Source organism: Mugil cephalus, chromosome 21 (assembly GCF_022458985.1).
Source record: "Mugil cephalus isolate CIBA_MC_2020 chromosome 21, CIBA_Mcephalus_1.1, whole genome shotgun sequence".
In the NCBI taxonomy this organism is placed as follows: Eukaryota; Metazoa; Chordata; class Actinopteri; order Mugiliformes; family Mugilidae; genus Mugil; species Mugil cephalus.
The window spans coordinates 20,749,367-20,766,501 of record NC_061790.1 but is presented as its reverse complement, the minus strand read 5'-3'; the positions used below and the strand labels follow the sequence as shown (position 1 = coordinate 20,766,501).

General features: G+C 40.1%; 1 protein-coding gene across 1 annotated transcript in view; it reads right to left on the bottom strand.

Moving 5' to 3' along the window:
• Positions 1 to 2,792: 2,792 nt before the first annotated feature.
• nt5dc1 (5'-nucleotidase domain containing 1) overlaps positions 2,793 to 17,135 on the bottom strand; it is a 65,044-nt gene continuing 50,701 nt past the window's right edge. Inside the window, exons 9-12 of the mRNA XM_047573370.1 lie at positions 16,758 to 16,879; positions 7,877 to 8,050; positions 5,575 to 5,743; positions 2,793 to 4,739 (exon numbers count right to left, since the gene is read on the bottom strand). Of these exons, the coding sequence (XP_047429326.1) occupies positions 4,627 to 4,739; positions 5,575 to 5,743; positions 7,877 to 8,050; positions 16,758 to 16,879 (578 nt within the window). The 3' untranslated portion in view covers positions 2,793 to 4,626. The remainder of the gene's footprint in view (positions 4,740 to 5,574; positions 5,744 to 7,876; positions 8,051 to 16,757; positions 16,880 to 17,135) is intronic.

The window sequence follows — 17,135 nt, the reverse complement described above, 5'->3', positions numbered from 1 at the left end:
AAAGGTCCGATTCAAAGAGTGAACCGAAGAATTAAAAGAACTAATTCAAGAAGAATGAGACTAGATTACCCCTCAACAGTGTGAAAGGCTCGTGGGGAACATGCCAGCACGGCATAAACTTCCATTGCTACGCAGATGATACCCAGCTATATTTATCCATGAAACCAGATGAAACTAATCTACTGGTTAAACTCCAAGCATGCCGTAAAGACATAAAGGCTTGGATGAAATGTAATTTTCTCCTTTTAAACTCAGACAAAACTGAAGTTATCGTATTTGGCTCTAAACATGTCAGAGATTCATTATCTAATCACCTCCTTTTGCTGTTGGCATTACCTTGGCCTCCAGTACTACTTCGAAAAACCTTGGTGTTATATTTGACCAGGATATGTCCTTTAATTCTCACATAAAGCAGGTGACCAGGACTGCTTTCTTTCACCTTCGTAATATCATCAAAGTGAGGAACATCCTTTCTCAGAGTGATGCGGAAAAACTAGTTCATGCATTTGTGTCTTCCAGGCTGGATTATTGTAATTCGTTACTGTCTGGCTGTCCAAGTAGCTCTTTAAAAAGCCTCCAATTGATTCAAAACGCTGCAGCAAGAGCACTGACAGGAATTAGCAAGAGAGATCATATTACTCCAGTATTTGCTTCTCTTCATTGGCTCCCTTTAAAATCTAGAGTTGAATTTAAAATCCTCCTCCTTACATACAAGGCACTGAAAGGCCTAGCTCCATCATATATGAAAGACCTCATAGTACCATACTGTCCCAACAGATCACTACGATCTCTAAGTGCAGGTCTACTTGTGGTTCCTAGAGTTTCTAAAAGTAGAATGGGAGGTAGAGCCTTCAGCTATCAGGCTCCTCTCCTATGGAACCAGCTCCCAGTTTGGGTTCGGGAGGCAGACACAGTCTCTATGTTCAAGGTCAGGCTTAAGACTTTCCTTTTTGAGAAAGCTTATAGGTAGGGCTGGACTTAACCATCCCTTAGTTATTCTGCTATAGGCCTAGGCTGCAAGGGGACGATGCACTGAGGACATGTCCTCTCCTCTTTCTTCCCTGGCTCCTGTCCTCTAATATCTTATCATTTTATTTTCTATCTCTTATAATTTACTAACCACTGTGTCTTACTCTCTCCCCTCCGCTCACCTCCCCCTCCATCATTTTGTGAGGGTCCCTGGTCTGGAGTGATGAATATCTGACCTGTGGAGTTCTAAGCAACATCTGCTGCTGTGGCCTCATCAACCAGCCCAGTCTTCATGGTCTGGAGTGCTGTGTATCAGACCTGTGGAGCTCCATAAACTGCATCTGCCCCAGTCATCATGGCCTCCTCCAGTTGTCCACTCCTACCTAGATGAACAATTCACCAACCTGCCCATGATTCCTGTTATACTCACAAACTGTCACAGATCATCAGCTATGTGTTATATTACTAGACCCTACATGTTTGCTTCAGCTTGATGTATGTATCTATGACAGAAGTTTGTTTATCTTGTTTCTCCTGCTCTTCTTTTCTCTTTATCTTCTCTGTTTCTAACTGGCTGGCCTTCGGCAGATGGTTCCCTCCATATGAGCTGGGTTCTGCTCAAGGTTTCTTCCTGTTAAAAGGGAGTTTTTCCTTGCCACCGTCGCCCTCAGGCTTGCTCTGGAGGTTGCAGGCTGGTTTTTGTGAAGCGTCTTGAGACGATGTGTGTTGTTATTGGCGCTATATAAAAAAAACTGAATTGAATTGAATAGAGCTCCACTGCTAATGGCAGGAGTACTAAATATTCATTGATGACGTTACTGTTTAGTTGTTGTTATTTGTTGACTTTGATACCGACAATGTTGAGAAATTACATATTGAAAGTGTCAAGAATTTTGTTTTGTTATAATTTGTATTTGTTTGTGTCTGTCTAATGCAGCCACACCGTTTGAAACATGAAACAGATGGAGATGAGCCACTGTAAAAAAAAAAATTGTCTCACTGTGCCTTTCCAGCCATAGAAAGTCGAAATGTTTGGCATGAAAAAGTTCTACTACTCTGTTTGTCTTTGTCTAAAATTTGAGAGGTGCAAAAGCACAGGTTTACTCGAATATTACACAGTTCAAACATATTCTCTTCATCAAAAATAGCAAACTCCCATATACACATCTTGAATCCCACATGCAGACTTAGACACTAAGCAGAATGAGATCAACTGAATCTGAGAAAGGTTAGTGAAACTATACAAGAGTACAGTTGGTGGCTGTATCACACCAATCATATGTTTGTTTATTTTTTCAACCATTCTGCTATTCAGTAATTGCAGGATCTAAGCCCTAATTTAATAATTATATTAAACTAGGGCTAACATAATAATCCACAGATGTTTCAAACTGACATCCTTAGATCCTTGGATGTCAATCACAGGTGTATTTTGATAACATAAATGAACAGTCAAGAGGATGGCTGCATTGCCACTTGAAGAAGCTAATGCTACAGCATACAGAAATAGACATTTTGTTTTTAAATAAATTGTAAAGAATGGTTCTGTCTGTGAGAGCCTGGCCTTGGATTTTGCAGGTCATATTTTTCTCATGAATACATAATCTGGAGTTAAAATGGCCTGTGTAGCTATGCAGTACAGACACAAGGACAAAACTACATATCTACACATACATACATAAAAACATTACATTATTTTTGAATGAAAGTGAATTAACATGTGTTTTAGTCTAAGCTTTGTCTGTGTACCAGTTCAGCTCAGCTCCATGATCAATGTATTGAAGGTTCTCTGCAATGTGAGGCGTGCAAGGAAACACCTTATGTAAGAAAATTGTAGAACATTTTATTTCATTGACATTACTGCAACATTTGAACACAGAATTGAACTTTCCCTGTGTTTTGAACAACTTAAGACCACAAATAAATCCAACATAAGGCAAGTGTCCATGTCAAACCTTTCAGATCAGATGAGAAATGGAGAATGTGATCACTACAGCTGTATGCAGGAAACACTTCCACACACAGCACAAGTAATACACTTTGGATGACCAATCTCATGTACATACAGACAGCTATATGGTCCCTATTGTCAAAGTATTCTTTTTGTTTGACCACTTAATCAAAGCTGAATGAGAAGATTAACTAGTATCGTCTCTGTATGGTTGGCAAAGAGGCAGTTTCAGGGTGTTTAGCTTAACTTAGCACAGAGATCAAATTAACTCCATATTGCATCTTGTTCACGTACTTGTGTACCTTGTTGAAAAAATGTCATTGTGGTTTTGAGTTGAGAATGAACAAATTTGTGATTCGATGCAGCTAGTTACAAAAAACATACACAGTAAGCATTCTAGACTGTTGTCTCAATGCAAATGGAGTTAAATAGCTATAGAAGATTAAAATAAAAATCAATCATAACTCTGTTGTGAGGATGTCAGGCATACAATTTGAAGCAACAGGCTACAACCAGAATTAAAGCAATCAATTGTTGTCAAGTTCATTCAAATATAGTTTGGATCTGGTGCCAACGGTTTCCCTGGCTTTGGACTTCAGTTAATATGAACTATGAAGTTAATGAAGACCATTAGTTTGCAACAACCTCTGTTATTGAAAACTCCAATGATTCTTGAACGTGATCTGTATGCCAATGACAAGCTTCCTTCGAGCACGAAGTTCTATCGTCCCACACTGGATGGAGGTTTTTCCTGTGGTTCACTCTCAGTGCTAAGCTAAGCTCAAAACTACTGTACAAAGATAAATTTGATACCAGTCCTCTGCGGTAGCATCCTTAAATGTTATGGAAAATCTTGACATTGCACCCTGACAAAACAACCATTCAGCAGTCGGTTAAAGCATATCTCATTTCGCATATGAATGAATGAACAAGTAGTCCACATTTTTACACAATCACTCAAAGAGCACATGTCACTGTTGCACCAAAAGTAATACAGAGAACATCTAGCATAGTCGTCATCATCCATTATTATTATTATTGTTTCCGAAAGTTGTGTTTTTTGAAACAGCTGACACAAAGGACAGTTTGTGCTAGTAGATGAAACACCTTCCACGAAACTGACACATGGGAAACGATAGACCTTAAACCTTTTGTTAAGGTTACTAAATGCATACAAGTAAACCATATCTAACAAATAAAAGGACTCCACACGTGTTGTACAGTAATACTAACACTATGATTTCAAAAGACTAAGGGACACCAACTTCTGTTTGCTTATAGTAGATCACATTTTTGAGGTAATCACTTTGGGAACAAAAAGGTTAATTTTTCACTTTATTTTAGAGAAGTTCAAAGAAATTGGGTATTTAAACAATCTACTAGGGCAATTAAGCAGCTGGCGACTCGCACACAAACAATAAGAACACTATGTTATTACTTTATGCAGATACGCACACTCACTTATTTTGTTGTATTTCCACGTGTACAGTACACTAAACCACAAAACTACGTTCAAATGTTGGTGTTATTACAGATAGATAATGTGGCTTACATTCACATGGTTTCTCTGAACAGGTGAGGAGCATATGCTTCCTGTGCTCCACAGATGATGGTGGAGTAAGGTGGGAAACTACAGGCAAAACTGGAGGCACATTCCTCTCCTGAGGCAGAGGGGTAAGGGAGGACTTTTTTTTTTTACTATTTTTTTATGACAGACTATGGCACCTCTTCAACAGTGAATCCGGGGGCCTGGGGTAGTAGCCAGTGGTGCAGGGCTTGTCGGGGGAAAACCTGGGGAACTTGTAATCCAGAGGAAGATCTAAAAAGAGCAAAATCAAACAGAGGAGACATTTGAGATTTGAGTGATCCAACGCAGGCTGTCTGGAGGTGTAAAGTAACACTAACCCACTGCTGCTAATATATAAACATTCAGTTGTAGGTGGGAGAGAACATTTAGTTCTAAACAGCAGGTTTCTCAGTCCAGACAATGTTGGGCCTACGTCAGATATTTTACCTCTAAAGAGACTATGTTGGGATTAAACATTTGAAAATGACAGGCCTGCAAGTGGGATGCAGATCGATGATGTTAACCACTGATACTCAAAACCTCACAGCAGCATCCTTTCACTCATAGGGCATACTTTGTTTCACAGACAACAGTTCAACAATGAGGACCAACAGTTTAAGAATTATTCAGTGGATGAAAACGGTGAATCTATTAAAATGAGAAACTCACAGTGGTGACTATGACATACCCGTCTTGGATTCTTTGTTCAGCTAGTATTTAAATATCTGCTTTATTTGACAGTTAATGATATTGTTTTCTTTTTTTACTGATAGAAAATACAGGGGAATCATTAAAACAATTGCGTTGCCCCAGATTGATTTCTCATTCCACCTGGAAAACAAAAATAATCAGTGGTCCTATGATCAGTCATGTCTCTTCAAGATTAAAGGTCCATTTTTAACTTAATTTCCCCTACACACTCCTTCATAGCAATAGCTTTTAGTTACAGGGCATGACTTTTCATTGTTATCCAGACTTAACACTTAAGCTGAAATACTGTGCTTACTGAAGCAGTGTTAGTGTTAAAACCTGACCAGAAAAGAGTTCTAATCTCTGTGTACCTGTTGTTTTGTTTGCTTCCACATACCTGCTATGTGCTCAACACTGGGGATAGCCATGGTGCTGTACTTGTGAATGCAGTGGCAGCACCAGGTCAGTTTCTGAGTCTCCTCGTCTCCTCCTCCGCTTTTATGTAAGTCGACGAAGTAGGAGCCCCACTGGTTAGAGACAGCAGAGGGTGACTTCATGCCTTGCCCCTGTTGAGACAGTCGACACACAAACCAAACTGTTTAAATGTGCTTTCATTTTCAGGCAAGTTGAGACTTGATTAAAACAAATGGGAATAACTATTCTGAGCACGGGGTATATAGAGAGACTTCAAACTGGCTTTAACCCAAGGAGCTTCAGGGGTTTTCAAAAAAGCAATGAATCATTATTTCCAAGAAGTTCCTAGCTCATAAAGCTCATTCAGTTCATTTTAAAGGCAGATACTGATGAGGACTGATGATGACAGCGTGATGTGGTGTTTTAAAGGAAGGATGTGATAACACAGCAATCTTATTAACTTTGAAGATAAATACGTGTTTTGCACACTATCAGCTCATGTCATAGGGAAATGTTGCATAACTTCTGACAGATCAGATTACGGTGATGAGTGATCAACAAGCAGAAGCAGTTTCTCATTACAAATGTACTTTCAGACTCCACCATAATACACCATATATTACACTATAATCTGTTTTACTTAAAAATTCTGATCCCACTTTTCTTTTAACCCACAGCGCTGGTATATCCGAAACTTTCATTAGACTTTCCACAAGGGAAATTACTTGGTCATGGTTGCTTAGTTGTTAGAAAAAGGTGAGCTGTTATACAGCTGGATAGAGCAAGGTAAAAAAAAAAAAAAGGTAAAAAAAACATAAAGCATATCAGATACAGACTAACTAACTACAAATGAGCTGCAATTGTAGGTTATTTGGTTTCATATATTTTCTGTCCCGTAGACACAAACAAAATTAAACTGTTTAAACGTACTCATTGCTCCACTGTCGAACTGATTCATTTGGTTGGATGTGCAAGCATGTGGGGGTTGGATTAACCTCCCGAGAGGCCCTGGGGCAAAATGCGTGTTGTGTGCTTCATCATTTCCCAAGGCACCCCAAAACATTCCAGAGCTCTAAAGCAAGGATTAGGTTAACTGATCTGCTAGCATGCACAATAATGAGGTAGTGCAGTAACTAAACATTAGTGTAGGCAAGGTAGATAGTAATGTCAGGAATGATGAATCAGCAAAAAAAGAAAAGATTAGATGATGAAGATGGTTGATCCTTTTCCGATTCCATTTTCTATACATGTTAGTGATAGGAGTAGCCTAGCATAGCCAGACTCGGAACTTGTCTGGAAGATGAGTCTGGAAACACTTCATGTGGATTTCATTATGGGGCATGTTACAACCCATACATACCTTAAAATTCTCGTGCTCAGGTGACATGTATAACTACACTGACGTTGCTCTTCTGTCCATAACCACATAAAGCCCACCCAAACAATATGAGAAAATGGGAAAGGATATGGGAATTCTAGCATGATCAGTGTGGGCATAAACAGCTGCCCCAGACCAACTTACCCCACCAACGTTTTGTGTTGTTTTAACACTGGGCTGCCAAGTTGTACTGCAGATTCACTAGCACTTAGACCCCTCCTCCAAAGAGTAGCTGTCCAGTCAAAGTTAAGCATCTGTTGGAATTTGCTGTCCTAGGAACTTTGTCCAAAACAAAAAAACTCCCAAGGAATGAATTTATCTCCTGTTCCAATAAAAACTACACTTATTAGCACAATAGTTTATATCTTAGAAGTTATTCAGTACTTGAGGTAGTTAACAGATTTCAGAAACTATTTTGGTCTTGGCTATGAAAATAAAAAGCCATGTCTTATACGGAACTATTCAGATATCAGGAACTATACACTTTACTATACTATACTTTACTACACCTGAATTGTTGCTGTTCTTCTTTTACAATCTCACAGTGCCTTTTGAACAGGAAGTCAGCCCTGGAGCGAAGATGTGCTGACCTCTCACTTTTTAACTGTCCGGATAAAAAACATCCTGCTGCTTAATATCTGCTGCTCTGCGGGGAGAGAGCTAATGTTACATTACTCACATCATTTCTTTGCTGTTTCTTGTACGTCCATGAGGTACAATGCTAGACGTGTTGCATAAACTGCCATTCACCATATGTATAATATGACCCTGTCTCAGCCTGCCAGATTTCTCAGGTTTCTCCATCATAATTTGTATCAACATGAGGGGAGGTGGGTGGGAGGGGGTGAGGTTGGGTCTGGGAGGGGAATTGCTGCTAAACAGAAACAGCTGCTTTTAGTGAACTTACCTCAAACTTTCCTTTTTTCTCCAGTGGCTCCACTTGAGCTTCGTTGGACATTGCTGCATTGCTCCTTGGAACGCCCTCCCCCTCCATTTCCTCCACTATCATCACTGTCTCCCACTTTCCAAAGCTGCTGGCGGGGAACATGTCCGATCTCATGCTATCTCCGAAATACACTACCTGAAGGGCAAGAGAAAAAAAATACTGAGGCCTGCTTGTTTATTTTTAGCTGCCTCACAATCTGCACTGAATTCTTCTCTCTCAAAAGCTGGCATCTGTCTTATGGTTCCCTAGGGTGAACCAGACCAGACAAGATGGGTCTGCAAAAGTCATCACAGCCTCCTTGACCACCACAACTCCTTTGTCCTCCACATCTGGAAAGAAAAGCGAGCTGGGACAGGCTTTGCTAAGCTACATTCCAAAACTAAAAAGAAGGCACTCACGGCTCAAAGCTTTAAATCACGCAGTCAGAAGTGGCTGAAAAGGCAAAAGACCAATTCACAGGAGTTTAGTCAATATCTATAGACAACATCAAAATTGAACAAATTGAACAGCACCCTCTAGGGCACTGCATTTTTACCATTCAACTGCCTTTTTCTGAGAACAGTTCTTATACATTCTAGAACTGTAAACAGACAGACAGACAGACAGACAGAACCTAACAAGGCAAACCGAATATTTCCTTTGCTGAATTACATAACAAAAAAATCCTTATTGAGAGACATTAATACTTAAGTTTTATTATTTATCAATCATTATTAAGGAAATATGTAACCACATGGCTACTTTTTTTAAGATGGAATCACTCATAGCTTATTCCTATTCAACAACTTAATTATTACATCTTTATTAGATTTATTTATTATTTAGCTAGTGAACAGCTAAAAGGACAAAATTACAGGCCAACATTACTAATGAACAGACATGACATAAGACTTTTTGGTTATGTGTGAATGAGGAAAACAGCTCAGGCCAACTCCAAATGTGATCTGAGTGTTTAGCTCACACATGTGTCCTCAGTGCTTCCTGGGTGTGTTCAAACCTGTACTTTAAGCTGGTCACTTGTGATTGGATTCCCCACGACGGATGTTAATGTTTGAATATGATGCTTTTTGCAGACTGTCTACCCAAACACTATCCTCTGCAGTTGTGGAGTTCTGCCTCATTAATTTCACATCTTGCTTTGAAAAGGTTGAAAAGGTGTTTACTAACTAAACTAATAAATAAATCCAAAAAAGAAAAGTGCCATGTTATTGGGCTATCAACGATGTGCAGTGTGCATGTGTGTTTTGTGTGTGTGGGGGTGTATATGTGGGGGTGGGAGGGGCAGGTTTTCATTATTTGTTATTTGTGCGTAATGTTTTTATTTTGTGAAGCACTTTGTGTTGCATTCCTATTGTATGAAAATGCCATGTAAATAAAGTTTGGTGTGATATGATTTGATTCTGAGCAGGTAAGAAATGTTATATTTGTGTGGATCATTATGTTATGAGTTTTAAAATTACAGATATACCTTAACAGTAAATGGGGGCATCACTAGGCTTTAAGGACAGTGGAGGCTTAAAACAGGCCTAACAACGCCACTGATAGTAAATGGGGCTTTTATTTACCTTCACTAACAGAGATTTTCAGATTCATGGCTGTAAACAGCGCAAAAGCGACCTCTGAGCTTTCTGTGCGTCTCTACACTATAATAACAATAACAACCTTTAACAGAGATACTCAGAACTATCCACTTGTGGTCTGGTCCGCCAAGATGCATGTTAGTACTAAATGTTTAAAAGGCCTTAGACAATCCCTCATATTTTGCCACTTAAATATTTTAAAATACAAGTATTTGCTTTTTTATTTATTTTACAATCTTGGAGCATTTGTTTTCAGTCACAGACTGCAACACAAATGCAAAACAAATAAATAATCAAAACATCTACCTTAAATGGGTATAATATGAGGGGGTGGCTTATGATTCTTAGGAGGTTCATTAAAATAACTGGCTCTCACTATATGTAACTATGGGTTCTTATGATTACTGCAACATTTAGTGCCAAATAAACTGACACTTAATGCTGTGATTTTTATCAAAAAATTGTCATATTTGCAGTACATAAAAAAGCTACAGCTTAGCTACATTAAAACTGTAGTAAACCTCAGCCATACTGAAACCCATATCTTTATAAATGGGGATGTCACACATGCTTGTTGTGGTGTATGTGAGTTGTAACCTAGTAACTACAGGAGTCGGAAGGCCATAAAGAGCAATTTACGCATTCCAGTTGCTGACCCCCACCACTAGGGTTGTGCTCTGTTTCAGGCTGGTCCTTTGTAAACAAACTTGCAGGCTAAGCAGGCCTGCTGTGGGCCGGGGTCTGTGCAGCATGGGCTGCAGGAATCCCTTTTACACCAGACTTTCCCAGAACTGGACGCAGCTGGCTCTTATACTCCCCCCGAAAACCGTGAACCTCTCATTGCTCTGCACTGTTGCTGCCAGAGTCATGTGATCACTGTGATAAATATTTACGGAGGCCAAGGATTCCAGCCCAGAGGTGACATACTCTAGAAGAGACTCATTGTTGATGATGGACACAGTTGAAATTAGCACTAACCAGACCAAGCACTGGATGAGGGAAAGAACCATGAAGACTATCAGACTGCAGGCTAAATTAGCCAAAATGTCTCTGTTCTTATACATGAAAATTTTACTGTTTTTGACTTTTTAGTGTGTTTGTAGTTGACTTTAGTTGAGTAATTTGTTGCTTAACTTTTATCTTGAACAAGACTTGCTATGCCACAGCACACCTTCTTTTTGAAATCTGCTATGAAAAGTTGTCTTGTGGACTTATGCACTTCTCAGTAATATGACTGGTTAATATAAAGATAATGTACTTCTGATAACTACAGTAAGCATGGTGTTTTCCAAATATATTGGCAGGCAAAAAAAAAGTTGTCACCAAAAAAAATAGGGTCACACACTAATATTTTGTTGGACCGTCTTTAGCTTTGATAACTGCACGCATTCGCCGCAAGGCATGTTGCATTAATTTTTTGCCAAGATCTTGTATTGATGATGGGAGAGTCTGATCACTGCCCAAAGCCTCCTCCAGCATATCCCAAAGATTCTCAATGGGGTGTGTCCAATGTGGTGCCCAATGCAAGTGTGAAAATGATGCCTAAACCACTCTTTCATAATTTGAAATAATCTTTGAATATGCCCGTGCTGTCAAGGGAAGAAAAAAAATCCACTAATGGAATAACTTGGTCATTCAGTACATTCAGCTGACTTCATTCTTTGGGCATATAATGTTGCTGAACCTAGACCTAGAGAAACTGCAGCACCCCCAAATCACAGCACTGCCCCCACAGGCTTGGACAATAGGCACTAGGTATGAAGGGGGCAACTCTTCATCTGCCTCTCTTCTTACCCTGATGCACCCATCACTCTGGAACAGGGTGAATCTGGACTCATCTGACCTTCTTCCATTGCACCAATCTTTATGTTGCCTAGCAAATTGAAGCCTTTTTTCTCGGTTAGCCTCACTGATTAGTGGTTATCTTTGGTCTACACAGCTGTTCAGTCCTAATCCCTTGAGTTCCCGTCGCACTGTAGATTTAAATGATCACTGATCATGACCACATTTCTCCCTTGAAGATGATGGTTCCCCACTGCAGCACTGGACACTTTTTAAGCCAGTTTTAGTAGTTCCTGCTTCAATCCCTTCAGATATTCTCTCTGCTTGATGTAGCCAATGAATTGACCCTTCTCAAACAGACATCTTTCCAACATACTTGTTTAAGAAATGAGAAGCTACTCCCTGCATCAGTTGGGGTTAAAAAACTTGTTGCATTTGCTGATGCTAGCTGCCACAGGGCACCTTCAGAAGTCTTGTAGAGCACCAGTCGTGAGGGTGACGCCGAAGCGGTTTAGGGCATACATAAAGAAATAATAACATAAAACATAAAACATAACATAACATAAAACTATAGCTATTCTGCCAAATCTGTCTGCATATATATCTCATTATTACTTGAAAAATGACAGACACAAAGGTCCAGCTTCCACCAGCTTATCATCTTTTATGACAAATCTGATTTCACAAAGAAGGCACTTGATTCCAGAAATAAAAATATAATGCAACATCAGCATTAACAATTTTGTCAGCATCTGTTGAAATTGAAGAAAAGTTGGTTTGAAATCCTGGTCATATACAGAGACATAAAGAGATGGACAGGCGGCAGACAACAACTCCAATGAGATGTCCTTTTAGCATGAGCTCATAATGACACACATTGTTGTGAAACCCCATCTCTTATCAGCTCGTCATTCAGAGATGCAGCCAAAGCCAGGCCCAGGTAAACAGGCCTGCAGGCATGGAGAGGGGCCATAATGAGCCCATTGTGCTGCACACTGTGAGGCCCAAGCGCACAGCAGAGGGGAGAGCAAACACAATAACTCAGTCTGCCATTTACTCTGGCATTGAAAACAGGACATATTGATGTCATGTCACTCTTAATTTATTAAAAAACCCTGACAATTACATCAACACACATATTTTCAAAGCAAGATCTACGGACAGCAAGCATTCTTACTTGAGTACATTATACTAGTGAAGACAGCATGGGTAGCCAGACTCTGCATATGATCATGACCTGTCAACTTGTCAGTTCCATCTCTTTGTTGAATGTGATCTTTAATCTTCCTTGAATGCCTCTATTCAGCCCAGCTGCATTAAGTATTGTCAAGTTGTGGCCTAAGACCACAGGTGGAACATGTGGACCCTCTGCAGTTCGCATACCAGGAACATCTAGGAGTAGATGATGTGGCCCTTCACATGCTTCACCGGGTGTACGCACATTTGGATGTACTGGGTGGATATGTGAGGATAATGTTCTTGGATTTTTCATGTGCATTTAATACCATCCAGTCCCTCTTCCTCCAAAACAAGCTGGAAGATAAGGGGGTTGATCCCTCCTTCACTCTCTGGATCACAGACTACCTCACAGGGAGGCAGCAGTTTGTCCGGTTGAGGAGCTGTACATCATCAATAGCAATCGTCCTCAGGGGACGGTTCTGGCACCTTTCCTGTTTACCCTGTACACGTTGGACTTCAAGTAGAGCTCTGAGTCCTGCCACATTCATAAATAGTCTAATTATACAGCTATTGTGGCGTATATCAGGAATGGTCAGGAGGAGGAATACAGGAATCAGACCAGGGCCTTCAGTGACTGGAGCACTAAGAACTGCATGCTGCTGAACACCTCCAAGACCAAGGAAATGGTCATAGACTTTAGGAGGTCTAAGCAATAGCTCCTGCCAGTCAGCATCAGAGGGGAGGACATTGAAGAGGAGAAAATCTATAAGGTTTAGGGGTGCACCTTGACAACAAACTGGACTGGTCTGCTAACATAGACACCATGTACAGGAAGGGACAGAGCCGACTCTTCTTACTTAAAAGACTCAGATTCTATATATTGAAATGCTACTCGTGTTCTATCAGTCGGTGGTTGCCAGTGCTCTTTTTCATGCTGCGGCATGACTCAAATGAACTCTAACAGACTGGATAGACTCTGATTGGCATAAAGCTAGACTCACTGGGGACTATTGTTAAGAGGCGCACATGCAACACAGTGCAGTCCATCCTGGACAACGTCAGGCACCCCCTTCATGACATCCTGGAGGGGCAGAGAAGCAGCAACAGTGGGAGGCTTCTCTCACTGTGCTGCAGGACTGAGAGGTTCAGAAGCTCCTTTGTGCCAACATCCATCAGAGTATACAACACCACTGTCTAAATGCTCAAATACTCTCTTGTAAATTCTAAATTGGTCAACTGTACCTAGTTTTACATGTTAATACATGTTAGTACAGTCTTATGTTTCCAGTCTTCCTTCTCCTTTTGCACTGTTGATTCCGTTGATTTTGTTGGTATGTTATGTTGATGTCTGTGTATGTTTGTGTACAAGCTAGTGGATACTCGAATTTCCCCCAGGGGATGAATAAAGTATTTTTCTATTGTATTCTATTGAAAGCAGAGAGAAGTGAAAATACAAAGCGTGCGTTATAGGCAGTTAGAGAGCGATTGGGCATTACACCAGCTGTCTAATAGTGTGTAGGTCTCCTTTGTACCCCCAAAAGGGTTGTGAGTCATCAGAGAATGGACATGGGAATGCTAAGGGTGTCCTGTGGTGTCTGGTAACAGAGTGTTGTTAGTGGGGGTCTTTGGGTCTTATGGGTTGAGGGGAGGGACCTCTGTGGATCATCCCACAGATACTTGATCAGTTTGGGCTCTAGTGAATTTAGAGGCCAGGTCAACACCTTGTACCATTCTTCATTCTTTCTGAGTTGTTCCTAAATCGTTTTTGTGTGTCCGTCTGGGTCAGGATGCATCCTGCTGAGGATGATTGCTGTACATTGAACATTGAATCGTCACAGATTGGTCAGTGTTATTCACTTCTCCTATCAGAGGTTTCAATGTTCTGGCTGATCAGTGTAAGTGTAGGCTGACACTGAATTCCACAAAAGCTTTCTCCACGTGGCTGGGGAACAGAAAGAGGATTGAGCAAAGAAGGGAGGGCTGGGAAGGAGGGGGAGCTGGGGATGTGGATCATGACGTAGTTCAACCTGGGGTTAGCCAATGCAACTCCTACTACTATTTCTGACTGCCATGCATATGGATGTTTGAGTTGTTGGAAAAAATGCAAATAATACCTACCAACTAGCAAACTTATTTTTTTATTAAGGTGTGGAGTTGAGGTTGATGGTTAAAACTGGTTGAGACTTGTGTCTGTGTGTGTGCCAGCGCACTAAATGTGCACAAAGAGGAAGATATCTGTTGTATTGTATTATGACCGTCATGAGAAACAGGGTACAGTTATTAAAGAAGCCGGTTTCTTAAAGTTAGAAAAGCTCCACATGTCAACCAATATGACTATATGAATTAATCAAATGGTTTTGTAGTAGCTAGATATGACATGTATAATTTCTATGCTCTGAATGCATTGCTTTTATGACTACACTTCTGTGATTAATGGGCAGCTGTATCAGATTTTCTGAAGAACAACATCTTCTTTGATAATGAAGCTGAGATGACAGCGTAGCCAGTCCTACCAACGAGGAATGCACCTTTTTCTGCCACTCAACAGAAATCGATCATGAGAATGACAAAAACTAGCTTGAATAACAAGGGACAGACAACACAAGAGACAGCAGCTGAAAATCCTGGCAGCAGAAGCTACATGTCATATTTCTTACTGACCACGACAGAAGACAAAGAAAAAGGATGTGTTGAGATTTGTTAAGACTGTTATGATGTGAATGGAGTAAAGATAAAGGAAATAGGAAAAATACACTTTTTTCCTGAAATAAAGCAGTTCAAAATGCACATATTTCTAAATCCCTGTTATTTATTTTATGTTATTTTACTTGAAATGCAAAATAAATGTTATTATTTATAATTCCTCCAGTTCAATGTGACTGACTGTCAAAAATGCATTCAAAAACCATGTGCAGCTACAAAACCATTGAAACGTTTGGAATGACCAGAGACAAATGGCCACAAATATGCTGTGATCAGAGTCTCTTAGGTCAGTGTCTATCATTATATTAGATAATACAGAGGCAATTAAGCCGTGTCCACAAAAGAAAGCACTGCAATATTTGTATATTTGAATTATTACAAATATTTGGTGACAACAAAGTTAGTTAATGTAATCTCTGCAAAGAGACATCTGGATATGAATACAGATTTAAATCAGTGTTCAATTGTTGTAAGATTACTGATAATGCAAACAGAACATGCCACACTGCTGCAGGTTGGAATTAACAGTAACTGGCAAGTTAATTAGTAGCAAATAGTCTCAGGAAATGAAATGTGTTTTGTGAGAGAACTAAGCATTTACCAAAAATGCATTTACTAAACAACGCAGCCATTTCTTGCATTTTTCAGTTTGAAATCTTGCAAGAAGGAGCAGTGGCAGTGAGCTTTTAAATCCGCCATTGATCGTTTCTGAAAAATATAACTGGAAAAAGTTATTTTTTAAATAATAATAATAATAATTATTATAGGTGCGACAAAATCAATTAGCACAAAAACGTTTGAGACTGCCACTTTCAGGGTTAAACCATAACTCTAAACAAAGATGGAATAGCTCCTCAAAAGTTAAGCCAAAGCAAATAGAGCTCCCCCTGGTGTCTGGCTGCAATATAAGTCATAACCTCCGCCTCCTCCGTGTTACCGGGTAGGACTTGGATCAAACTAAAACACTAAAGTACACCCTGAATCCTTTTTCAAAGATAAAATAAATGCTGATGCATGTTCAAGTATATAAGTTTTGTTTTTGAGTTAGTTATTTGAAAGAAACAGAATGTGACATCTGATGACTACCAATTGTTATGCCAACTACTCTGTAAAGCAGTCCCGTAGAGCTGTGAGAAAACTCAAAAAAACTCAAAAAAACTCAAGCTGTATCCCCAGTAAAATAGCATCAATTTTGCCAAAGCAAGGAAGTGGGGACGCTATCTGGTTGGTAACCAAACATTTATTAAAAGTGATATTAACTTCAAATGATAAAAACTAGATTGGATTTTTTTTTTAAACCCAAGACTCCTAACAAATGCAAGCTTGCCTTGGCATTTGTATTCAAGATCTAGTATGCCGAAACAATGCTTTTATGTAAGCAAAATCTCAGTGAAGCTCCAGTGTGCTGGCACACAGCTGCCCTGTCGACAATCATGCCAAGAGCCACATTCCCACACTAGTGTGAATTTCCCTGAGCTTATTAATCACAAAGCCCCCATCTCTTTCAGCCTGCCAAAAACTGAAGTTGAAGCAAGCTAGAGATACAGTTCAGTCAGAGGTCTGTCCTCCTCGTGTAATTTACAATGTTGTCGGCCTACCTTGGGCTCTGGTTTCCCTGTCATGGTCTTGAGCAGCTCGTGGAGGTGTGGCCAGTTGCCCTGGGAGTACCAGCCAGGCTTGTCCAGTGACGGCAATCCCTCACTCTCCTCCACATCGTTCACTGGAAGAGTGAAAAAACATTCAGGCAAAGTGGTCACCAGCGTTTTCCAGCACCAAACCTCAATGCCACAGCACTTGCCCACATGCCCATAAGCTGAGTAGCATAGGAAGGTATTAGTTTTACAGACAATGAAGTTTTATAGAGAAAGATCCTATTATCAGTTTTCCATTAAAACTCATTCTTGGGGTGGTGTTTAGTCCAGTGGGTAGAGCCCCCCCCCCACGTTTGAGGCCACAGTCCTCGATGCTTGCTGCAT